Raw genomic sequence first — 26,856 nt, forward strand, 5'->3', positions numbered from 1 at the left:
GGGGGGGGGGGAGAGCGAGAGACGTTTTTACGACTTACGCGAATGTCTTTCTGTAAATATTGGGAGGAAGCGTTTCGCCATTGTACGTTTCTTCAAAGTGCAGCCCCGGGTTCTGCGATGTGCGGCGCTTCCTTTTTCTCACTTTTCTTCCTGACCCCCCTCCCCCCTGCCCCCTCTTCCGTGCCCCTACCCCTTCGGCAGAGCGCTCCCCCCGGTTCCCCCTGCCCGCCGCCCTTTCCCCATTCTGCCGCTGCTCCTTTTTCCGGGTCGAATATCGATCCTGATATTTCTCCTTGCTTTTTTTCTTTCTTCGTACGCTCGTCATTTCCAGGCGTTCGTTCTTCCCTTTTCACCATGTAGCCGGAGAAGAAGTTATATTCCTCGATCTTCAGAATAAAATATTATCTTTCGCTCGCGTTCGGTCGCGCAACTTTTTCCAGCTTTATAATATTAATACAGCAAACATCGGGGAGGAAGAGAGACGCAGCGAAAAGTATCATAATAATCGTTCCTCAGCAAATCAGTGCTTTATTAATTCGTCCACCGCGCGTAATCGGGGCGCTGATGATACATTTCCATCTTCGATTTAATTGTACAAATAAGAAATTTTGTATTCTCCACCGCATTACTATCGTGCGTTTTTAATGCGACGCTTATCATCGACGTGAGTAAAGGAAGGATACAAAAATGGTACGTATTATTTTTACCGTTTACCTTAACGACTAAATAGAGTTGCTTTTTTATCGTAATTTTCATCACGATACGCTCGGTGCCCGGAGACACGCGGCCTTTTAACAGTTTTATTTTAATTAACCCCTTTCACTGCGGATTAAAAACGCGAGATGGCGGTGGCCAATTTCGCGTAGTCGCGCTGTAAAACGCACGTACGGCGGAGGGGAGAATTCAAACGCACCACCATCACACCTCCCCTCCTACCTCGTGTTTAAAATCCGATAATGAAAAAATATATAAGATATCTTGCGACGACGCGACGCGACGATATCGCGGGGGTCCAATTATTCGACGCGACGTTGGACGCGTTAACTGTCACGGGGAAATAATAATAATACGTCGCGTCTTCCGAGGAATCGGTTAATATCGATATAATCCGCGAAAATAATGGATTCATCCGTCTAGACGAACGACGAATATCTCCATAATATTTTCCAGGCAAGTATTGAAAATCTCATTTTATCGTCAGCATACTGTCGTTCCTCAAAGCCCCCGGCTCGCCTTCCTCGATTTCTTCCTTTTTCCACCTTCGTTCTTTCCCGCCCTTCTTTTTTCCGCAGTTCAATATCGATCCCGGACTGTTTTTCCTTTTTTTTTTATTTCTACGAGTGCCGCCCTTTTTCCCACCCTTTCCCGCTTTCATCGGACGAGGAACGAACCCGCGACTTCCTCCTCGGTGCGGCGGTGTACGCGCGTGTGCATGTATGCGTGTATGTGTGTGTAGTACTTTATAAAAATATTCTCGATTGCTCTGCAGTATCGAAGGAATCATACCAACCACATTGGTCCTTCGCAGGATAAACCCGCGTTATTGAAAGCGATGATCTTAGGCTGAGAGGGCACTTGAAACGGGCACTAGTATTCTCGAGGACGACATCCCGATAGAGAGGAAAAAATAGGGGAAAAAATCCCGGATGCATACAACCAAGAATTGCCGTCCTTAATCCTTCCTCTAAAAGTTTTAACACCGGCACGGACTCTCGAGAATGAACGTCCTCCGAAGAGAGACGCGTCATGTAGCGCGTGCGCATACTTGAAGACCAAAATCGTCAACGTACCATATATGTATGCGATTTAAAAAGGGGAATATTTTCTAAACGAGCTACCTCACATATGGGCTGTAATAAACTTTCCGTATCTTTGGATTCTTTTCAGTTCGGGAATTTGTCTATCCACGTCGGTTATTAATCGCCAAGAAAAGATGCGAAAATCAACCCGGTGACCCTTTGTGACCTGTCTGCTGTAAAAGCCAGCCGAACGAACCGTTCCGATTCCGTTAAATGCAGATCGCGACTAAATTTGATGCAATATTTAGTTTATCCTTCTCTGACAGCGCAAGCTTTACAATCGTTATTTTCGGGCGCGTTTAAAAGAATGATATTGATTTGTATTCCTAGACACACAACGTTAACCTGGACGTAACGCGATGGGATGATGTCGATTATATAATTTGGAAAAGGAAATGGGAGTATTATTTATTAATGACTCTTCATATATATCCAGCGCGCTTTATAAAGATAGAATAGACTGTCGAAGATAGAATTGTAGCGAATATATATTGTTGCCTTATTTTCTCAGCATCAGGAAAATTCGATGAAGAATCATCGCGCGATCCCTGTTCTATTTATAATCTTCGATATTAAAAAGCCCGGCGGTTTTAAACTTTAAACTTTTCTCTGACTACGTAGACCTTTTGTAGTCGGTACGCGAAGACACCTTCTTCCTCCTTTCTTTTTCAAATCCGTCAAGACCGTAACGATAACACTGATAACCGGCGACTTCTCAAAGACCAGTCCGATATTTCTTCGGGATTTTTTTCTCTCCTTCCGTTCCTCGTATCTTTCCGTTGCTCCTTTTGGCCGGGTCAAGTATCGATTCCGATATTTCCACTCGATTTTTTATCCTCCCATGCCAATTGCAGATCTTCCTCGCAATTTTTGCAACGTTTCCCGTTCTGCCCTACCCTTTTGTTAATGGGCGATCCGTTAAGAAAAGAACGGGAAAAATCGAATATTCGCAAAACTCGCTCTTCACGGTTGAACGTACTGCGCGCACCGACACCTTGACCGGAACTTTTTCAGAATCTCTCGAGATAGTTGAAAGTTTCGCGATTCATGTCGGCTGGAAAGTGCTTGAAAGTTTAATTGCGCGACTTTGAATCGCTATCTTTAATGATAATTCCTCTTTTTCGATACGCGCTCGCCTGTATTGTCGCAATTAACACAAAAATTGTCTGGACAACGTTTAATCGGGTTTCCATTTAATTTAAGAGAGAATAGGAAATATAATTAATTTATCTTTCAGATTTTTACAGTTGATATTTCTTTCAATACGATTAACTGTAAGTATATCACACGAACGGATCGTCACATTACATTTTAACGACCGGCTTTGCGATGTGTATCGATTTTTAATTCGCAAATATTTCATAACATAGTCGTTAGAAATTAAAGCACTTAAAAAATAAGAAAAACTGGTCCTCGTGAACGTAAATAACGAGATCTGTTCGCAAAAAAAGAAAAGAGAACTTGCGACTCGATAAATCTTGGAATTAAATTATATTTAATTTCTAGTTTAATTGTGTGTCACAAAATATTAACACAGCCAACTGAAACATCTCGCGACGGGGAACGGGTGTACACGCGATCCAGCCGGTTCGATTTTCGCCGCGGGCCGGCTTTCTAATTTCGCGCATTAAAAATTCGACCTATTTCGATCATTACATTCAAAACACCGTCGTAATTTCCCAGGACGTAGATTTTGTCCGGCCGTCACGATCGATCGAACGTAACGCGATGGCGTCGTCATTAAAAAACACGTGGCCCTTCGGAAACACTGGCCGCTCTGTCTCGGCGCCCTTTGCTCCGCGCGTTACTTTTCAAGACTCACGACGATCGCCTTCTTTCAGAACGGCACGCCGTTCCTACGTGCACGGATCATTCATCTCGACTTCTTAAACGTAGATAATTCGTCACTTGTTGGCGATATACCAAACCGGAATGAAACTCACAGGCGGACGCGCCAATCGATCGCTAAAACTAAAACGCCGCGTCTGCGTAATGTGCGCGCCGAGAGGAAGATAGTAATACGAATATTTGAAGAGGAGATTAACCGTTTTTCGCGCGGTACAATAATTCAAGTCGTCGGATTCAATTTGTTAACTGAACCCTCTGTGCAATTGAAATTTCGTTCAATTTATCGGACGATAGGGCAGCTACCGCGTGCGGTAACTAGACGATAGGCGATAACGGGCACGAAACACGGCCGGTCGGTCGTGCGCCCAAGGAGAAAATCTCGAAAATCCTCACCTGTCGCAGCGGCGAGGATCAACGAGGTACGAAAACGGATAATTATGATCGATGACGAGGACGAGGATCTCCCTTAAGCGCGGCTCCCAGGGCCACGGTCACGTACGCGATTCCACAGCGACGTGCTCTCTCTCCTCCGTACGGCCCCTCAAAAACGCCCGGTTCCCATATCACCGATGCAGAAATTCAAATTCGCCGTCATTAATAAAAATTAAAGAGACATCGAGAGAGAAAGAGGACCGCGACGAGCTCGTCCGTGTGCGTGTTTTTCAGGGTGCGGCGATGTAAGGGACCTATGGGCCAGCCACTTTTATCTTACCTGCCACGGCACAATAGCGTGAGACTATGGGCCCTTTGTACTTGGCTTTCGCGATCATCTGCATACGCGCCCCTCCGGCCTGGGGCGGCTATCTTGCGTCGAAAAACTCTATACGCGCACTTTTTTTCTCTCTTCAGCGGGATCTTCGCCGGAAGCACCCGGAGCTGTTTTTTTTTCCTCCTTCCTCCTAACCGATATAGAGAGAACGGGTGCTAATTTTTCCCTCTCAACCCCGTAACGGTGCGGAAAACGGTACATTCTCGCGATGAATTCTCGGTCACGTATCTCGAGACTCCCGTCGGCCAAAGACGACTTTCGTGCCTCCGCCACCGTTAACCTTTGTATCCGATCGTGGGGTTGCGTGTCGAAAACACTCTCGAGGAACACATTACAATGTATGAGTATCGAGAAGAAAGTTTTTTCAATAGCTCGGAGCGAGCGAGAGGAAGGACCATTTTTGCGGAGCCACTTTTTGATCGCACTTTTGTCTCTGTGGGGAGAGAGAAAAAAAATTGGACGGAGATAAAAACATGCGTGGCGTAAGATTCCGCGGACGTGACTCCATGGCGCGCCAAGCGGCCGCGAACTGTAAATTCATCGCGAGCCTCGATCAGAGAGCGCGGTATAAAGGGCTAAGAGACGCAGAAAACTGTTTCCACGCCGGCGAACACGAGGAGAGGGTCGGCGCGCCGAAAACTGCGGGAAAAGGACGGCTATAACTCTATCCTGGGCCCAAATGTTGTGACACGGCCGCCAAAAAGGACTCGGCGTTAGGTCGATGCCCGTACGCAGCGAGTCCTTTCATTGTTTCTGTCGCGCAACCAAATGCCAATATCCTCGGCGCCGCGAGGGGTAGTTTTCGAGGAACGGGGTTGCGACGGTGACATGGCAAAAGCGAACTTAACGAGGAATCGGTGGGAACGGGAGAATCGCGAGTGTTGACGCGCAGCGAGTTTTTTCCTCCTCTTTTTTTTTTGTATGTGCAGGGTATCCCAAAATTCTCGCATACGGAATGCGCCGAGAGATTTTTTTATACATAAAGAAATATCTTTTCCCTTTACCAAAATTACGTTCGAATAAGAGTATCCGAGCAACAAGCGATTGAAAAAAACAGGGAGCTTCGCGAGTTAAATGGGCGAAAAATGAGTAGCAAAATTATACTTTTCCGTCAATTTCAAATAGACTTTACTTGAGCAGAATTTCAATCTAAGGCTCAGTTTCAAAGATATATTGAAAATTGAAAAGTCACTATAAATAATGATCTTCCTCGACATTTTCATTAAGGAAAAGTTACTTCGAACTACTGGTACGAAGAATTTCTCTATACATTCCGCATGCAGGAATTGTGCGACAAGGATACAACTTTGCCGAATACGTTGGATTCATACGATATGTGAGCGATATCACGCAATGATATTCGCACTGTTAATTCGATCGTATCACATTTCCAAATGATAATTAATAATTACGCAATCTGGCGTAAAGGAAGTAGAAAAAAACGTACATAGTTGAGACGAATCGCGTGGAAATCCGAATTGAAGGGATTACCGTGCCGATACGGATACAATTTATTCCTACCTGCCTGAAAGAGGTGCCAGTTATAAATATAAAAAAATTGCATCGTAATATCGTTACACAATGGCGCGGTATAAATTGCCTCAACGTGAAATGTTCGTCCTACCGTTTCATCTTCCTTCTTTCTCTCTCTCTCTCTCTCTCTCTCTCGGTCTTTTTTTTGCCTTTTTTCTCTTTGAATACGAAGTGAACGTTACTCTCGTCACTTTTTTCCCCGTCGCGACGCGTTGCCCTAGAAATTCATTAGCCAATCGGAGCCGTGGACTCGCGCGTACGGAGGCTGCGCGAAGATAGAAAAAAAATCTTACTTCGACACTGGCCCCTTAACGAACGTCCCCGTGTCGAGACAATGAACCGTGCCTTATACTCTTTCCCCGTGCTGTGCTCCTCTCTCTCTCTCTCTCTCTCTCTCTCTCTCTCTCTCTCTCTCTCTCTCTCTCTTTTTTTTTNCTCTCTCTCTCTCTCGTTTTTTTTGTCTCTCGTCGAACGGAGACAAAAATCCCGTTGCGCGATTTGCATGCCGGCTGTCGCCGCCGCGCCGAAGGTGCACGGAGAAAAAGCCGATCGAAGAAGTAAAAAAGTGCCGCAGGGGTTGCGAGAACCATTATTTTAATTTTCGTACTGCTACCGTGTCGAGGGGGGACGAAAATGGCGAGGGGGGAGAGAGAAGGAACGCGAGAACGCGGAGGGAGAGAGCGGAGTGGAAGAGGCACGGGGGTACGCGAAGGATAGTTACGAAGGAGGGCAGAGAAAGGGATGGATGAGTCCTTCCTTTGCATAATCTTCGTCAGGGGTGGTGTTTCGCGTGAGGCCAAGGACTCCACACTCTCTCTTTCTCTTTCTCCCTCGCGACGCACGAAAGGCACGATTCCAAGTCTGCTGGTCCGGGGGTACGCGAGAGCGGCCGAAGGTGTTTTGCATCCCGCCGAATAAAACGACGGGCTCAGCTCGCCGGATGAGGCAAGAACCTCCCTTCTTCTTCTTCGCCGACGAGAAATTACCCTAAAGAACGCCTCTAAGCGTTTTAAGGGATTACGGTCGGGCAGGCGTAAAAAAGCCCGGAAAAAGGGTTGACCACCCGCTGGGCGAAACCGGCGACAGATTACAACCTCATGAAAACATGTTACCGATTTCGCACGTAGAGCATTCAGCGTCGACGCGCTCTCATCGCCGCTAAACGGTAGCTCTCGATGATCGTCGAAAAGGAAGGGGAGCGAACGGACGAAAGGAAGAACGAGAACGTCAGTATTACGAAATCGTGTCAATTCCCGATAAGAATTATTATCGCAACGATATCGGAAGTGACGATAATTGTGCTGCACCGCTAGATCGAGATTTCCGTCGAGATTCTTGTTAAAAAATACCTGACGGTTAGGCGATTCGTTGGTCACGAGTCGTTCACGGAGATAACACGATCATCCCTTCGAGAGTGGCCGAGGGGTGAGGCTCTTCCGCGGGCCCGTATGCATCGTATGCAGATTGGCCGATTGTCTTGTAGCCTCGTTCTTTTTCTTCTCCCGACTATCACCCCCCCCCCCCCTTTNNNCCCCCCCCCCCTATGAAAAACTTTCACGGACGGTAGTGTCCCGTGAGAATGCCGGAGACATTAGCATGCCGCGGATTATTTAAATCGCCCCCTTCTCTCCCATTCGGTCGTAGTTCCTTGTTTTTTCCCGGGGCCTTGGCGAGAGTCCCATAGCGTGGGTCCCGTGGGCACCCATAACCATAGACAAAAACCAGGTGAGCCTTTAACGGAAGAAGAACAAGAAGAAGACTAGGGACAGAAAGGGGGGGGGGGTTAAACGAGGCCTCGGGTAACTCTTCCGCGTGCTGCAGGTTCCACGGCCGATAAAGAGCGTCCTCGAGATGACTGCCATTCTGCCATTCACATTCAAATCCGGCCCTTTTCGCACCACACGAAGATAGAGGAGACCCTAATTTCTCTCTTAGAAAAACAAACGAGCCCACTGTGCGATCGAGGATTCTTTCAGATCGCCTTGTAAGGATTGTTTGAGTATGGGCGGTCGCGACTGTATATCGCGGATGATATATGTCGCAAGTTGCGCGTCCTGTCAGATGATGGAAACGAGAGAGGGACGGGAAGAAGACAAAGCGACGTCTCGTGGAAGTTTGACCGAAAGACTGCACGAAATAAAATGTCACAGGATGTTGATCGTGTTCCGGGTGTCAACACAGGGTATATCGCTTCGCGACGCTCAAAAAAAAACAACGCAGGGAAAAGGGTATTTAAATTAAAATCATTATTCGCGGCGAACAATGGCGAGAGAGTTTTATCTGCAATGAAGTTTGGAAATTGAGTCGATTGGCGTCGACGACCACTCGATCGAAGTAAAGGAACGCCTCTGATCAATTTTAGCGAAAATAGTAATTATTCGGTCATCGTTTCTCCTCGCCTTGAAACTTTCAAGCGTCGCGCTTATAGTTTCGATAGAACGTTTTAGAACGTTTTTTACGCGGCAGAATAAAAAATACGAGTTTGAAGTAGTTTCTCTCGATTTAAGAGGCATGCTTTCGAGTTAGTTATTCGTTTTTCTCGCCGTTCCTCGCCTCAATTCCGCCCCTGAATGGGGCATCGTCGCTACTTGATTAATGCAAGAAAAACGCCGCGAAACCACCGCTATCGATTCAAATGAACAACTACTTTTCCGTTATTCGCTCTTTTCTCCTATTCATTCCCTGTCGCGCGAATGCACGTACACGCGCTCTTCCTCTCCCTCGAAAGTCTTTTTTTCGCGCTTCCGTCTATTTGTTTTCTTTTTCTTTCTTCTCCCTCTCTCTCTCTCTCTCTCTCTCTTTTTCATCTCGAGGTGGAACCTCGACGAAAGAACGCTGCTATGTAAAGCGATCTTCAACCCTTTTTGGCGCCCTTTTTCGCCGTCGTTTTTCGAGTCGTTTGTACCCCACCCTGCCTCTCGCCCCCATCCTACCCATTTCGATTTTACCGCTTCACCCCTTCCCTCGGCGCTCTTTCGCACTCTTTGTCTCTTCCTCTCTTGACGGTCTCCTCTAATCCAGTCTCGTCTAAATTATGCAGGATTCTCGTCCGGAGATAGCGCGAAAGGGTGGACGAGAAAAAACAAAATCAAAACAGGGGTAGCGCGTATTCCGTTCCGCTGACACCGCACATTAAAAAAAGAAAAAGGAAGAACGCCGAGCGGGGACTTTTTTTCTACCATTTCCGAAGCTTCGGCGACGTCGTAGCTGCGCGTTTAACGGTGTCTTTCTTCCGGCCATTTTTAATTCAGCCAACGTTCCTGCGCTCCTCTTTCTTATTTCTTTTACGTTCTCCGACCGTTTCTTTCTTTCGAATTTTTTTTTTCTTCGTTGATCTTTTTGTCGCGACTGTGCAGCTTTCATCGAATATGCGGAAAATATACGGAAAAAAACTCGATGGGGACCGCTTACTACGCACCACGATTTCTTACTAGTCGATTAATTAATTATCCCTGTTATTAATCTAATATCTTATTAAATAAAGAATAAAGATCAAATACAGGTGAAATATTTTGAGACAATCGAATTTAAAGACGATTCTACATGAAGAAAATTTCACCACCAATTGTATCAAAGTAAGACAATATAGCAAGTATAATGGTCCCCAAATTCGATAAAAATTTGAAAGATTAATATAAGACCAAAATGTCAACTCGGAGTAGCTTCTACATTTGCAGAAATAATGCACTGTCCATTTAATTGATATTTAATCTACTACTCCATTCGTTGTCACTTAAATGTTTACGTGATATATCTTACGATTTCCGCTGTTTCTCCAAGCTGCGTTTTGACTTTACATCGAGGTACCGCATACAGAGCGAGAAAGATCGTGAGATTATTTTCAACGAGTTCGATAACGGGTTCTGACAAAAGTCCCGGATCAAATTAGACGGGATGAAAAATGTCGGTAATTTTTCATCGAGATTCCCCGTCCCCCCGGACATGCAAAAGTCATCGTTCGATCGAGTGAATCATCATGGTTAAAGCGTACTCACGTCACTGGAAAGGCCGTTGTTCCATGGGTAAGGCGGTTGAGGTGGGGACTGCTGTTGATGATGAACACCGACGCCAGTGGCCGAGTGAGGATTGTGAATGTGTTCCGCCATAACACTAACCCAATGGGCCAGTCCGCCACCTCCGGCGGCCGCTGGGCCCGTGCCACCTGTTCCTGTCCCACCCGTCCCTCCACCGCCGCCGCCGCCGCCGCCGCCACCACCACCCTCTTCGCCACCCTCCGACCACGCGAACGAGGTTTTCTGCAAAAGAGCATTTCGATTCATTCAGACATATATTCAGCCGAAACGTTTGTGGTTAGGCCCGTACTGGCTCTCGCATACTTCCGTGACAATTGAGTAAGCGAATCGACCAAAATCCTTCGAAACGCATTCAGTCATTATCTCGTCCATTCGGCATGAAATGCTAATCTAATATAATCATACTTTTTAATAAAAACTTGACTAATGGTAATTATATGTTCTAAACCTAGCTCGGTTAACGAGAAACATCGATGTATGATGTGATTTTTACAAATCATCGGTAACACAACTGATGCAACCTCGGAGAAGCGCATACTCACTCCGTTGTGCCAAACTTCGGTTGGCAGCAGTCAGGAGTAAACATATATTTGTAGAGATTGTATTCAACTTGGACTCAACGCGTTTTCCGTATCGCGCCCGAAACTTACGTACTTTCATTGGAAACTGATTTACGCCCACTAGTCGCTTACGTTGTGGTTAGTCAAAATTTCGTATATAATTAATGTGAGAAGAATATTGCGCGTCACGTTTCCAGAAACGTTAAGACTGCCGAGTATAATTAATCACAAAAGTCCGTTTCTTTGTATAGAGGATCTTGGACCGGAGAAATTCTCCTTGCATTAATCACGGTGATTATTAAACTCGCTCGTTCTCGTCTGACCGGCGAGGCAACATTAGGTATTCATGATCGAGTGCGCGAGAAGAGTTAGTCCATTAATAAATTGATCGATGAATCAGCCGGTATAGAGTCAGAAGATACTCGATGTCAAAATCCCTAAACTCATTACACGGCTTTTCGTGGCGCGTTTCTAATCTCGTTTCCCCGTTATGCTATATTAAACGAAACGCCGTCTTATGTGCGATTAAGTGTAACAAATTTTACGCCTGCCATTTTAAGCTACTTTCCACGATCTTATTGTGAATATCTTTCATTGCGGTACGTGCGTATGTGGTACAGATAAATATAAAAAAATGTTCCCGTTACCTCTGCTGATATTCGCCGAGAGAATTGAAGAGAATACAGTCGGAACGGGAATTCTTACGAGTATACATCGTAAGAAAATCCGATAGTCGCGGCGTATAGATTATTCTATATGCGTATAGCGGCCAGCATGCATTTGCAAATTCGAGTGTAATTATACCGATCTCCGGCGCTATCGACCGCGGGAAACGTCGTAAGAAATTCATAGCCTCAGACAAAGAAGAGAAAACGTACGTTGGGGCGATAGCCAATCGATACGTCGTCGAATGCAGGAGCGATGAGCGAGGCGGTTATAAAAGTAGATGCAACTCGAATCATCCTTGCGAGGCATCCTCGCGATATTTCTTTCGGCCGATATCGGCTCGACATTTCGTTTCTGTTCTAACGGAAAATTTCATATTCATCGTTTAAAATTGAACTGAAATTCAATAATATCATTAGCGTGCTACCCACCTTTCTCTTTCTCTAACTCCGACCTTTCTCTTGTATCTACGTAAGCCCGAATGTTGGAAGCTTTTTTATGAAAGCTTTTTGCGACTGCGTTTCGCACTCCATTTTTACATTTAAAGAAATTTTCTCGTACATTCGCTCATTACCCTCCAAAGCTCCCTGACAAAACAGACATGTTCGTATTTTACTTTTCTTCCAAAGAATCCGACTCCTGTCCTGCAGCTTTCCTTTTTTCCCTCTGCCAAGTAAAATCTCGGCCGTCCGCGCGACCTAGTTAACTAATCGGGCTAAATCGTTAATTAAACGGACTCTGCATAGAAATCGCCAATTGTCCGCGCAGCAGTGCATCGTGAGAAAAACGTGTTGCGAATCGCGAGAATGATTATTAGTTTCTCGAATAACCGTCCCCTCCCAGAGTCTGCCAGGGGTGTTATTTCTTAAGGGAGTTTCGCAGGGGGATGATGCGTTTCATTATTGCGACCAACTTAATTACATGTTCTCGAGCACGCAGCGCAGCGCACAGTGACGGCGGCCCGACGTAAGTTCGACGCGATTTCGTTTCGTTCATACAGTCCGCTCTAAGATAGATGAGAGAACGAGAAGTAGAAAAAGCACTTAAATATAAATCAATTTATAGAAATACGCAGAGGGACGTAATAAATTGCCTTTCCCGCCATTGTACGCGCGAGCGATTTGTTTCCTCCGCGATAAATTATAATTCACCGTGATTTCTACCACTCCTAAATTTAACGGTGCATCCTCTCTGGTTATCTCTTCGTCACGCTTAATTGATATCGAACACGACGCTACAATCTCTCGCTGTCAATGAATGTGAATAATTCAAATATAGGGCGAATAAAATTCATTAAGTGAGTCAATGGATCGCCATTGCGTCCGTAATATACTTTCTAAGTTTGGCCGCGGCTTCGTTGCGCGCTCTCTCTCTCTCTCTTTCTCTACGTTTATCGGTAAAATCCAGATTGAGAAATAATTAATCGTTGATCGGTTACTGGCAGAGCTTGATGATCGATAGCATAACGGATAGACGCGGTAATAAATGTGTTCGTTTATCGATATTCCCATAAGCCGAGAGAACGCCTGGACCCTGGATGAACTTTTCGATGCTGTTATAAAAGTCGATGAAGTCAACACGCGGTTCTCTTTCTCGTAATAGCAAAAAAAAAAAGTAATACAAAAATACTCCACATCTGAGAGAGCTACTCTAAAAGAAAAAAAGTGTTACATTCGAGTATATATTTGCTAATATTTACTTAATACTTGTTAGTATTTGTTAAATATTTGTTGATATTTACTTAATCCAGATAAATCCAGGTAAAATAATTACTCCAATACTCCTTAGGAAATATTTACTTGAATGTAGCATTTTTTTTCTTTCAGTATATGATCCACGATGAAATTCTATTGCGACGCAAGCGAGCGAGTTGAACTCGACGGGAGGACTCGTTTTGGGGGAGGGGGAAAGGAAGAAATTAATTTCGACGAAGCGTAACACATCGCGAAATCACTCGAAAAGGCAACGTCTTAAATTCCGTACAATTGAAACGAATGCACAGGTACATTATGAATCGGGGTCAGGTAGCTTCGACTAAAACGAGCCAAAACCATAATCGTGCCAAGAAAAGTTCCCTGCGCGCGGTCGTAAGTCGGGCAAAAGCAAAAGGAAGCAACAGGAAATCCACCGCTCTTCCATGCTCTACACTGCGGCAAATTAATAAATTATAATAAAAGGAAGCTCCCCGCGAAAGTATTAATCTAGATCCACTTTTACGGGGATTATTAAATTCGCATTCTCGCCTGGCGTAACGAAGTTTGCAGCTGTTTCTTAACCTGTTAACCGGGGAATTCCTTTTTTAATTACGCAACATATAACGGGCGCGTACTCTTTCAACACATATTTCAAGGACGTATTCATATGTCCTACCTGTACCCGATATTGTTTACGTTTGACGTATTTATACGTTCCGCTCGATTAACAGGTTAAGGAACGACGTATCAGCTGATAAAGCGCGAAACGACACTCAACAACAAATTAATACATTAATAAAGTCAGGCTAATTGGATTCGCAGGAAAAAAATAGTTCGCTCGTTGAACCCGCATTCGTTTGCAACCGCTGAAAATACGCGTTCTTGCTCACAACATTTTCCTTGCCGGGTTTGAATCTTTATTCGATTTTTCTCCCCCTTTCTTTCCTTTCTTCTTCAATTCCGCAATCACGCAAGAGCCCACAGAAAAATGAGCGGCGGTCCATATCGTTCGAGAGATCGCGGAAATGAAGGCGAAGATAATGAAACGATCGCCAAAAGCAAAGCGCAAACCGAGGAGCGTCGAGGAGCCGTCACGGGAGTTAGCCGTGCAAACGAAATCTCGGCTCGCGTTTTATGCTCTCGTTACGCGGAAGCTCGTAGCCGCTAACTATGCTCTAACTTTTTTAACTGACAACTTGTACCGACGACGCCTCGCCGGCGCGGTAAGACGTACTTTATCTCGCAAACAGTTTCCCCGACCTGTCAACCGGCCTTTAACTCCTCGCTAACTATCCCCCGCAACCGTCCTACCACTTGGCGCTCCTCCACTTCCGCTTATATACTCCTAATGTATTACGAGAACTATGCCCACGTGATGTTCGTTAAATCGTGCGGGACCTTCAACACACACGAGTGATACCGTAAATGAAATTTCGTGCAAGGGCTTAGAGCAGCGCGAAAGGAAAAAGCGCGAATTTGGACAGTCAGCGCGGCGTCTTCTGTTCGATATTACAGCCCGAGTGCGCGGAGTTTTAAGGACTTGTTTATCTCCTTCTCCACCTGCGGTATACAAAGCGTTCCATTTTCACGAATTCGCCGCAACACTTGACAATGCGCATGCATGTGGCTATTTTTTCAAGAAAGCAAGACGGATACGTTTCTCAGCGAACATCTAACCTCATCGTGATCTTCCCGATGAAGGGCTAAGTTCCTCGGGAAGGCAGGCACGCTGCTGACAGTCAAGCCCTTCAGGTCCTTTAACTCCTTCAGTGCACCGAGTGCGTTGAGGTTGTCTTTCAGATTCGCGAGATTGAAATTAATCCCTTGCTCTTTGAAATTGAGATGCCTGTTGAGCACGGTTTTGCCTAACGCGCTCGCCAGCAGACTATTGTACAGCTCGTTGCGTAGGATGAACTTCCTCTCGGCACTACTGTCGTCCTTGCTCGACACGTCGTTCGAGGAATCCGAGTCCACCTCGACGGAAGAGTTCGAGACGACACTCATCGTGGACATTTTACTACTCTCGTTACACGGATTCGACGCAAGTGAAAAATATCTTTCTGGTATTCGACGCGCGGAAAAGCACCCTTCTTGGTCTCCACCGAATCTCTTCGCTCTTCTCGTGCCTCTCTCTCTCTCTCTCTCTCTCTCTCTGTATTCAACGAAGGTGAGTTTCAAAATCGCAAGGACCTAGTAAAATACCTGTACATGTGTTCCTTGTATATGTATATAGGAATATATAATTAAATAGGTTCTTAAATATTGTGTATATATATATACTTTTTTATTTGTTTATATTTGTTTGTTTGTTCATCTAATCGGTAATCCTTCTATTTATTTTACTTATTTATACTTCGTACTCGGTTAAGAGGATAAAAACACCGCGGCGGCGGCGCGCGCGGTCTGAGAAATTGCTTCAAGAGCCCACGTGGCACATTAACGCACAGTTAAAAACTGCTTAAAGGGCTGCAAGGTTGGCTTCCGAGGTCGAGTGTGCCCGCCCACGGGTTCCATGCTGTCTCGAGAAAAATAGGCCCCCTTACCGCGCACCGTGTGCTTTCGCGCGCGCGTAAGGATTCAGAAAAAACGCGTCTCTCTCTCTCTCTCGAGCCTCCTGCTTTATTGCCGTTGGAGTCAGACGCCATAAGACACAAATACGTTGCTTATTTATTTCCACCTCCCCCGCCCCCTCGTCACGGCGGGAGGCGTTTTTCTTCGCTGTTGTACAATTAACTTCTAGCGGTATTATTACTATCACTATGATTGTTAGCGGACTAGTATCGAGGACTAAAGCGCTCCCTCTTCCTCTTCTTCTTCCTCTCCACTCTTCGATCACACTCGAACGCGATAATCGAGATGCGTTTTCTTAGCGTATCTTAAATTTCTATTATTAGCGGCGCGCCGCGCTCCATGACCGGCGCGAATTCGAAGGAAAAAAGAGCGCGTTGCGTTTAGGAACTTTTGCGCGCGCAGCTCATTACGCATGGCCGCGGGCTTTCTAATTGGCTGGTTAATTAGCGCGGGAGGCTCCATTCTCGTCGCGGGCACGAGGTTTCGTCATCTCGGTCAGCCCTCTTTCTTTCTTTCTTTCTTTCTCCTCCCTGACTCGCTCCCTTAACTTTCTAATCTTTGGGCTAAAACACGTGAAAAATAGGAACTTTGGTTGATCGTCTCCCCTATTCGTGACATTAACGTCGACGACGCTGCCCCCTCTTCGTTAAGACTCGTCCCTCAAGGAGAACACGCAGCATCCTCGCCCTCCTCCACCTGGTCGGATCTCTCCGTCGCCAGGAAGAAGGAACATCTTCCACGGTCGCACGGAGGAGCAACATCCCCTTAAGCCTGCGTTACGTTCGCGGCGTACTCGCGGAACTCGTTCAGGAGGCCGCGCGGCCCCCCTCTCTTCATCGTCGGCGTGAATGACGGGCCCACCGGGGCCCCTCGCGCGCGGTGGTGGGGGTAAACGTCCGGTCAGTCGCGTACGAGCCTCGGCGGAGCGCGGACGTTCGAAAACACTCGTCCGCTTCCTTCCGTTTTGCGAGAAGGGGGTCGGCCTCTCGAATCCCAGTTTCTTATGTGAGCGCGACCGCGCGACTGGTTGATGCAGTCCGCGGCGGAGCATAAGGAAGCGGAAGCTCTTTCTCCGTCCTTCTCTCCCTATCTATCCTTTCCTACTCCTACTACTGCGTCTCCTTCCTCCTCGGGTCTCTCTTTCTCGCGCTCGGGGCCAAGGAAAGGCGCGCACGCTTCGCCGTGGCCGCCGGCGTCGTCGTCGACGTCGTCGTCGTCGTCGTAGTAGCCTCCGTCTTTTACTTCCTTTTCCTCTCTTACCTCCTCCCCACTCTTTCTTCTTCGTCGGTCTCGCGGCGCCGCGGTAAGAAGCGCCGGTAAGAAAGAGGAAGAAAAAGAAAGTACAACAGACAGAGAGAATCTCCGAAGGTGGAGGCGGACGGGGATAGGAGCGCGAGGTGAGGGAGACGTAGCCCGCGAAGAAACAGATAAATATAGATATTTTTCCTTCGGCCGGCCACCTGAGGAGGGGGTGCAAGACGGTGCGAGGGTGGGAGAGAAGGAGAAGGGGATGAGGGAGTGTGTTGCACGCTCGCTTCCCGCCCCCCCAACCGAATTGGAAAAATGGAAATAATAAGAGTCGCCTCCTAGGGAGTTGCATGGCGCTCTCTGTACGTTCGGGGTCGGCGGGGTGGTTGGAGAGGAACGGCGGCGCGGTGGTAGGAATTGTGCGCAGTGCAGCATGCGCTCTGACGACCAGAAAGCACACATCGAGGAATCGATGTGTGCGAGTGTCACGTGTGCGCGCCGGCGGTGGGGGTGGCTTTGGAAGATCGCGGCAATGCCGTGTGTACATCCGTGTGTTCGCCGAGGAATACTTTGACGAATGTGTCGAGAGCAACATGGCCACCGCTAAGCCCAGACTTTTCGCCGCATAAATTAACCGACAAACTCATTTCTTCCGAAAGGGGAGGACCATTCGGCGGGGGAGAAGGATAATTCGATTGTGTGGAAAGAGAGAGAGAAAGACGCGAAGAAAGTTCGCTTAAATATCAGCTGATTACCTCCGCCGCGGGCGTTGCGCGCTCGTTACGATCGATCGGCGTAAAAGATTCAGAGCAGCCACCCCGAGCACGGAATAATCGGCGCCGCAAATACACCTTAGCCTCGTTTTACGAGAACGCTCGCAAATAACCGACGGACGAGCCGACGACGCTGCGTTTCGAGTGGCATCGTACCGCGCGCTTCATTGTAAGGAAAGAAGAGCGCATCCCTAATTACCATTGTACCATTGGTATGCAGATAGCTTCGCACCCTTTCCGCCCTAAATAGCCCGATGAGACCACCCCATTGCGGTGTACCGTTGCCGCGCACAATATTATTTGTGTTTTGGTTTTCAGGGCGGAGCGGCTTCCTTACGTCTCTCCGCCGGCATTCATAGAGTGTATTACCGTTATTACGCATGCGTGCCACCCTTTCACTATCTACGATTGCTCGTAAGTACGCTATTACTCGCGACAATTCTTCCTTCTTTCCACGTCGTCGCCGGGAAAGTCTGACCAACGTTGACGCGAAGGAAAGGGCAACGAAAATTAAAGAAGCGCTAAGCCAGGCGCTAAACCGAAGAACCACTTGTTGAACAGCTTGCGGTGGCAGCACGCCGGTTAGAGGAAGATCGGAGGGACTCGGAAACGAGAAGGGAAAGGGGATGCGGCGACGAGGGGGAGGCTGCGCGGATATGCAGATGAGGGGCGGCCACCCCCGTGTAACTAACTTCTAACTTTCGCGTAACGGCCAGCAGCGCCAGTTTTACACCGACAACCCTCGCGCGACGAGTTTTCGCCACCCTTCCCCTCTTCCTCCTTCGCCCTTACAAAATTAAATCCGCCAAGCTGCTCCTCTCAACCCGTTCGCGGCGAGGTCGACGCCTAGTCTCGGGAAGGAAAACTTTCCAAGTTTACGCACAGCAGCTGCGATCGCGGCGCGATATACATACGTTCCTTTTCCGCGAATAATTCTGATCTCGCGGAGATATCGGCACGCGCGCGTGTACAACGTAACGTGACGGTGCATAAGCGGACGATCCTCGGGGATTTCGCTCGCTGCGTTAACGATAATCCTTGAAATATTTAATCGGACGGTTAAATTCACCTTGATCCGATCAATAGAGCCCTGTTAGCGCGGTCGGACGAATTAATTAATGTCGTACGAAAGAATCATAGCTTGGGATTTATACAGGGTGTTCCAGACCGACAAACAACGTCGTGAGAATGTAGAACGGATTGCAAACACGCAAAATTTCGATTTGTTAATTATGAAAAATTACCAATACGTTGAACCTGTAGACGACAGCTGTCATATACTTGGAACGAAAAAGTCTTTTATCATTTTGCAAATGACACATACATTTTTGAGTTATTAGTCACAGAAGCCTCTAAGAAGCATCTTCAAGTTTGTCTCTATTGGCCTGCGACACCCTCTATAGTCTCGTTGGACAAAAGTATTGTGTGTGTGTATTCTTCCACTTTTATATATAAATATCGTATCTTGCGGAGAGCAAAGAAACAACGGCGTGGGAAAACTCACGGAGGCTATCCACGGAAAGAGTATTAATTAATGTCACTTTACGACATAATTTCGGCGCAAAATACGCCTTCCTCGTTTCGCGGAATAAAACGAAGAAAGCACGGGACAACGGAGAGCAGCACCGCAGTACTTTTCCATCTCTGGACGTTTTTCCGTCCGCCGACCGTCGAAAAAAGCCAAAGAGAAGGATGCCTGGCGCCGGGACGCCGGCGACGACGAGTCTCGACCCAGATATCCTGTCGTCGTCGTCGTCGTTGCGCGACGACGTCGTCTCCTCCGCGGCTCCTTTCTTATTTTTCTCTTTTACTCTCCCTCCAGCAACCCGGTTGAGGTAGGTTTTTCCACCCTTTCTATCCAGAACTGCCCTCCGAGCGTCAGCTTCGCGCGCACATCGAACCGCTTCTGTTCGGCACGGGAGACGTCTTCGTAAGGACTCCCGCGCGACCCTCGTGATGAACGAGTACGCTGATCTTATGAGTCACCGGTGAATCACTTTTATTTTAGCGCGAACGAAAGGCGACAACGGAATTCGCGTCAAGACCGTGGTTTTACACGGAATTCATCGCGGATGCTCGCGTTTACACGTCGCTCCGATTATCATTTTAATCGTCTCAAGCAGGAAACGCCCGAGATCGTCGATTGTTTGTACACCGGTTGCGATTTTGCCATTCCTTTTTTGGGGACACTTCTATAAGAATACTTGATGACAGCGTCACGAATAAATACAGCGTACGATGAAATATCGACGTGTTGCTATTTGGTATGAGCGACGCTTTAAGAAGACGCTGCTTTTGCACGCCCGGCATCGTTATTGCCGAGTGTAGGCCGCACACATGCATGTAGGACGCATAAAATAATAAATTAAGTCAACCGATATGATCGGGGAGCAGCGCGATTGGTCGGCGCTACGAGGAACCCTCCTTTATTTTTTTATCGCTCCATAGGAATCTCTATGGTGCCGACCATAGGGGTTCTTACGGACTCGGCCATTTTGAATTATTAATGCCTACTACTGTGCATCGCATTATAAATACGAGTCGATATAGTTAGACGAGTACCGTCGGAGAAACAATCGCGCGTGTTCAATAGCGCTATCGGTAACATTTCGGTTCCGTACTGAGCGTGAACAATTATCACGCGGTGTTACTGTGTGAGATTTATCATTTTTCCCTTTTACCAAAATTCTTATAACTGGGAAAAATTCCGTAATTAAACTTCAAGATGACACATTTATTAACAGGGCAACGATTGCTAGCGATATTCAAAAAATTATTAAATATTGTAGAAATTGTATGTTGATTCAGAAGAGCGACTTTTATTAAAACCATTACTGCAACCTAAAAAAAATATAATTCACAAAACACATGCTCGCCCCCAAGACCGCACAATCGCGCATTTACATTCAACTATACCCTCGATGAGCGACGCGCGAGTTTTACGATATTACATATATACGAGGAACATGAAAAAAGAAAAAGAAAGGAAAGAGGGAAAAGTATCAGGACGATATCACATTGACTCGGGAAACCCTGGCAGACGTATTCCTAAGAGCATCTGACGATGGCGCACGGCTAACCGATGACATCGCGAGGCGGCGGCGCGCCGAAGATTATAAGAGTATAAGCCCGGGTGAGGGTTTATCTCTCCGAGATCTGGAGGACGGCGCGCGATCCTGGATAACGTCATCGGGGAACGTGGTATCGGGTATGTAGGCTAAATTGTTTAAGGGTCGGTGTGTCCTTAAGCTAAGGCAAAAGGTTGTCTGGGGCGGCGTCTAGCCGTGTCTATCGATTATCCTCCGTCCTTGTCTGTCCCCTCCGATCTTACCGTCCCTCTTCCGCCGCCCCACCTTGTCGCCCGTCTATAGCTATATGTCTCCTCCCTTTCTCTTCTCTGTCTCCTCGCTCTCTCTCTCTCTCTCTCTCTCTCTTCTTTCTCTCCCTCTTCCTTCTTCTCTCTCTTTGATTCCCCACCCCATCGCATCGCCACCCTCCTCCGTACTCCTGACCTGTCGCAAACCACCTACGCGTTCACGCACGGCACATGGACCCTTCTTATGGCAATGCTCTTGATTCGGCTGGACCAGATGTGAGGGCTGACTTCAGGCTATCAACATTTATTGCTAACCCTGCCTGTTCTCTTCTTAAGTTCACACGAACTCGCGGCGTGCTCCAATTGATCGTTAAATTTACCGTCTGATTTATTCATCTATCTTTAAATCGAGGTACAAGCAAAATATCACAAATACATAATTAATGGTGAGCAGTGTCGATCGATCACTTTTTAAAATTGGTGTTGGATTTTCAGTTTCAGGTGAACGTTGGTACTCGTGTGCCTCGATGCGCGCCAGTAAAGATTTAAAAATATTATGTAATCTGGGAAGAGATATTGACAGATTGGCAATATAGAAGATATTGGCCGAGGCGCTGTCGCTAGCTCTCTCACTACGTGCTTCATCATCATCGTCTCGATAAGTAAGGCTAGATTTCAATTCGGATTCTCGACATCGAAAAATTTCACTATCAAATGGCCAGATCTGACATAAAGTGAACGTCCTCGCGCGCGTAAAAAATTACCGTAAGAGATTATAATAAAGATGATATTACGCAGCGCGCGACGTGAGATGCGTCTCTCGGAATGGTTAAAGAAACATTTTGTTGCTGACTGCTCGCGACTTTATTCGTCGCATAATGTGTCACGAGTCGTTCGTAATGTATCGCGAGAGGCATATCGCGGAGAGCGCAAAACGCAAACGTAAGGAACGAGATGACATGTAGGACATAAAGAAGGGCGTATATCTCGCGCGTCGCCACCCATCACAGAAAGAAACGGGATGGGACGAATTCTTTTCTCTTCTTTTTTTTTCCTTTTCGTTCAATGAGATACGAAACATAATCGGAAATCATATCGGTCGGGAAAGCGTGGCGCGACATCTCCCTTTTTCCATCATCTCAACGTATCGTTCTTCTCTTTTAACACGTTGTTTTAATCGGTACTCTTGAGAGCCGCGACGTTACATCCTTGCGACTGCAGTAAATAGCGCGCGCGCGCTGTTCTCAAGTTTGTTTTCTTTAAACGCGAAGTCTGGCGCCACCATCAGGCTTTTATTATACCGTATATCCTGGCAGACTCGCCTTTTGTCATTGCCTGACGTATTATTCAGAGGGACAAGAGAGAGATGGAGGGAGAGGGAGAGAGACGGGGCAAAATCTCACGAATTTTTCACAAATGTCTTCTCGTTGCAATAATAACTATTTGAATAATAAAAAATAATGCCACCGTGTTCGTTCGGGCGGTAATCAAGACATACAAATATGCGAACGGCATAATGAGAGTTAATAAAAGGAAAAAAAAAAAAGAACTATCGTATTGCTGAACATCCTCATTGGTGGAAACGATAGAAGATAGCGGAAGATCAAATTTTCATTGAGATTGTCGTGATTGCTTGGAGGCGCCTCGTACAACATCGCCCGTCGTAAAATAAAACGCGCTCTTTTACACGAATCCCTCGAAAGGAGGCGTGCATTCGTCCGTCCGAAAATTACACGCAACGTCGACGCTTGAGGTCTCGCCGGTGCCGGTTTTGCGTGCGAAACGATCGATCGTATCGCATAGAGTTGCGATCGCGGCTAAGATAAAACTGCAATACAAGCGAAACCGCCGATATATCGGACACGTGCCGCTTCATCGCACCTGGATGTAATCTGGTCGACCAGACCCGCGAAATAAATCCATTACGCAGGCGTATCGAGAGTGATGCGCCGAGTACGCACGAATCATCATTCACACACACACACACACACACACGCGCGCGCGCGCGATGGAATCGTCGGACAGACGGAGTCACCTGTAATAATCCGAAGGACAAAGAGGCGCGTGTCGAGGGGTGTCGGCGGGCTGTTCCGAGCGGCGATTTGCGATACACGCGCGCGCGTATGACGGACGGGTCGTGACCTAGGCCGTCTTGAAGGGCAGACATTTTTTAATCGATAACCAGTCCCCCAACTCCCTCCCCGCGACCACCGACACCCCCGAAGGCGGCGGAGAGTGAAGAGGTCGCCGACTAAAGGGAAGGCCGAAGGGGGTGAAGAGCAAGAGAGAGAGAGAGAGAGAGAGAAAGCGGCCGCGACGATCGTGGAGGCGTACAGACGCTATACGGCTGCTGTACTTCGGTGCTCTCATACCACCAGCCTAAATAAAGGCCCATCCCTTAAAGCGGATCGGCTCGAAAACATTGTTAAAGGGGATGGAGCGCCGAAAGTGGGGTCTCGCGGTCGAGCCGGGGAAAAAGGGAGGGAGAGAGAGAGAGCGAGAGAGAAGATTGAGAAGGTCCTCTCGCGCTAGAAGCGGCGTCGATTAGTCACGATAATGGGACGCTGTTAATAATAATAGCGTTGAGAAAGTTCGCTCCGCGATTCGGCGAGAGAACAAGAAGGAGACGCGGTTTTAGCCGGAGCTTATACGAAGAGCGGCGCGAAAGCGCGCGGGTAAATTGTATTAAGGATCTGGTATACAATTAAAGCTGCGAGTCCCGGTGAGTCTGTGAGAGAAGCGAGAGTGTGTCTCCGCTTCGACAATTCGCCGCGAACGAGAGAAAGAGGGTACTAGAGAAATCGCGACTGCTGCTTCGTGCTTTGAGTAAGCGAATAACGTGAGAATTAAGGTGGTGTTGCATTGTAGCCGGATTTTCGATATTAAGGGGCCCCTACATAAGTTTATTATTTACTGAGAAAATACTTTCGCATAATTTTATTCGACTAACTAAGCGATAAATATTAATTTTAAGCGAAATTTAAAAAAAATATACACACAACGTGGGACCAACAATCCGGCGTCCGATCTTGCAACCACAAGAGTGCATCGCTACGGAAGACATTCCTGTTCTCTTATTAAGATTTTCATATTTCATCAGCAAGTAGATAATAGTAAATCATACGCTGATTTTAATACTTTCCTAACAAATTAAATAAAAAAAAATATCAAAATCAGATTCAGTAGCTCAGAAATTACAAAAAACACTTTTCACTTGCCACTTCGGAGGTCAAAATTGGACCATTTTACCCATCGTCTTTTCAACAAATTCTTAAAAAAATTCATTTTATATTACAAGTACTTTAAATACTGTGTATAACGATACCGAAAACGCGATAATGTTCTCAAGCGTACCCCCTCGTGAAAAATTCCGTGCTATTTTCTAAACGCTCTTTATAAATACATCCGAAACAAAAATCACACTCTGTTTTACATCGAACGACCGCATCGAGACAGCGGCTCGCCGAAGCTCGCGAAAAATCTCATCAACGACGATTCGTTGATTTTTCCGCGCAGTCTCGGTCTTCGACGCATCTTGAGCTCCGCCGAGTTACATTAGACTATGTAATAATAAAAAGAAGGGAAAAAAGGCAATAAAGGAGAGCGAACGCGGGCAACTCGGGGCGAAACGGCAAAATATTGTTTTTCCATTCTTCTCGCGGGCGACGATGGCGAGACGAGGTGCGAGCGGTGTTTTCAGAAAAAATACACCACCCCCGCCACGGTCCCCGCCCGCGGCGTGTCGATCTGTATTTTTTCCACCCTTCTGCTCCGTCTCCGCCACCAACGTTATATCTTGCTCCTATGGCGAGCGCAGAGTTTGCAAATTCCGAAACGAAAACACCAGCCGAAAGTAAAACCAAACTTGTTTTGTGCCTTTTTGCAGTCGCAAAACAGGGCAGGTGTAAAACTACAATAAAAATATACTATGGACGGAAAATACGTTTCATCAATCGTATCGCCGTTTTTTTTATCGCTTTGTTTTCTACCACTTTGTTTTTCGTATCGCGATGTGAAAATTGATCGCAGAATTGATCCGACGAGTCATTAATTATCTTTTGATATGGTGAATAATAATAGTAATAATAACAACTTTACTGGTCCTGGACAAACTGATAGGAAGACTAGTATAATAAAATTAAAATTAACAAATTAAAAATTAAAAAATGAAGAATAAACCAGTACGGACAGGGAATTAATAGGCGAAGCAAACAGCAATGTAGCTGATACGACTGGCTTACTTGAGAATCTAATTAGATATGAATAACCACACACTGAGAAAAAAATACTTAAAAATTTATCTGTGACATATAAAGTTTTATTTGACAGAGATAAAATTTATTTTTGTGAAGTAAACCTCTCTCTCTCTCTCTCTCTTTTTCTTCGTCCCACAAATAAATATTTAAATGTATTTTTTTTTCAGTGCACGCGTTATGATAATTCCCTTTTCGATGTCCTGCGAATTCTCTTGATAAATTCGTCGCGAAATGTGAATCAAGCTACGACGTTTCGCTCTTAATACATTTATCCTCTTCGAAATAGTCACTCGTCCGACGAGAGAAGGCGTTTCGAGAATGAATCGAGACACAATACCGCACGACATTTAATGACTGTAATTCAACCGTTTGAGATCCGGCACGGCGGCGAAGTCGCGTTGCGACATTGTCGATTTACGGCCTCGATACTAATTGCGTCCCCGTTAGTAATTAATACCTCCTTAATGATTCGGCGAACCGTGAAAGGAGCGAATGAGCGCCATGCGGCGACATGCACCGCCAATTCACCTGCGGTGCTTTATTTTACGATCGCCGGGATAATTTCTGAAACATTATACGGAGAGAATATCCTGCGCGGTCGAAGGACAATTGGCAGTTGGATCGAAATCGCGCTTGAAAAGCGCGTCGCTGCTAATTACGACGGAACGGCGCGGCGGGAAGCGTCAACGTCTCGTTAGCGCAGATTTTGTTAATAGTAGCGTGCACGGTGCGAGGTTCACCTGTTGCGTAAACATGGTAACTCTCCCGGAATTCCGAACGAATAACCTCAACAGCGCCCGATAAACACACATCTCCCCTCCCCCCTCCTTCCATTCTAATTATGTCATAATGACTCGAGTTATTGCAAATCTAATTAATGAAAATCTGAGGTATACACACGCTGAGAAAAATTATCAGATCGGATAATCCAATTAAAAAGTAACAAACGGATGATCACTTCATCATTTCATTCGATTAATTCATGCCTTTATCCAACAAAAATTATAAATACGAAAAGCGACTAATTTTCCAATTAGGTTTTATCGATAACTGCATCGAATATTCAGCACTGCTATTCGGTCACCAGAACAAAAAAGTGAAATAGTGATTGTTTCTCAGAAGAAAAGATGACAAAAAATGACCTCTTAAACATAAAAATAACGACCGAAATTGACGCTTTTTGTCAAATTCTGAGAATAATTAAACCCATTTGAGCAAAAAAGTAACACTTACTTCTCTTACCTTTCCACGTTCTTTAGATAACTTAATATACAGCGAGTTCTTTTCATAGTACCGGCTTGAAAGTTCATAACAAGGAAAGACAAAAGACATGAACAATACAAGTACGCTTTCGGAGTAGTTTTATTAAGAGAGGCGGCAAACATATACATCGAACGTCCATACTTTACGGCAGCTCAGGAAAAAATGAATTTTCTAATGACTCGTGAAGAAGAAGGGAAAAAGGGTGACTTAAGTGACTGGATGGCAGCGCTGAATACTTCATCGGATAAAGATATCATTCATCACTTGATCGGACAATAAAAATAACAATGAGATACATCATTTAATCGATTTATCGGATGGAAATTTTTCTCAGTTTAAGATATTGCTGTATTTTCCCGAAACTTAATTATAAAAGCATTTCTTGGAATAGTGAGTGAAAGAGATCAATGTTTGAAAGAGAATTCGAGGTTTTAACGTTAGTCGTGCACACGTGTCGAATCGATATGTGTGCCGTCTTTTGGCGGATAAAAATATTCAATGTCGCGGTATATCGGTCGAGATCGTT

At 46.1% G+C, this 26,856-nt stretch overlaps 1 protein-coding gene across 1 annotated transcript in view; it reads right to left on the reverse strand.

The window, feature by feature from the left end:
* LOC106751822 (zinc finger protein rotund-like) overlaps positions 1-10,101 on the reverse strand; it is a 106,332-nt gene extending 96,231 nt beyond the window's left edge. Inside the window, exon 1 of the mRNA XM_014633010.1 lies at positions 9,945-10,101. Within this exon, the coding sequence (XP_014488496.1) occupies positions 9,945-10,055 (111 nt within the window). The 5' untranslated portion in view covers positions 10,056-10,101. The remainder of the gene's footprint in view (positions 1-9,944) is intronic.
* Positions 10,102-26,856: the final 16,755 nt, after the last annotated feature.

The sequence above is a fragment of the Dinoponera quadriceps genome, unplaced genomic scaffold, assembly GCF_001313825.1.
Source record: "Dinoponera quadriceps isolate SergipeBrazil2010 unplaced genomic scaffold, ASM131382v1 scaffold179, whole genome shotgun sequence".
Lineage (NCBI taxonomy): Eukaryota > Metazoa > Arthropoda > Insecta > Hymenoptera > Formicidae > Dinoponera > Dinoponera quadriceps.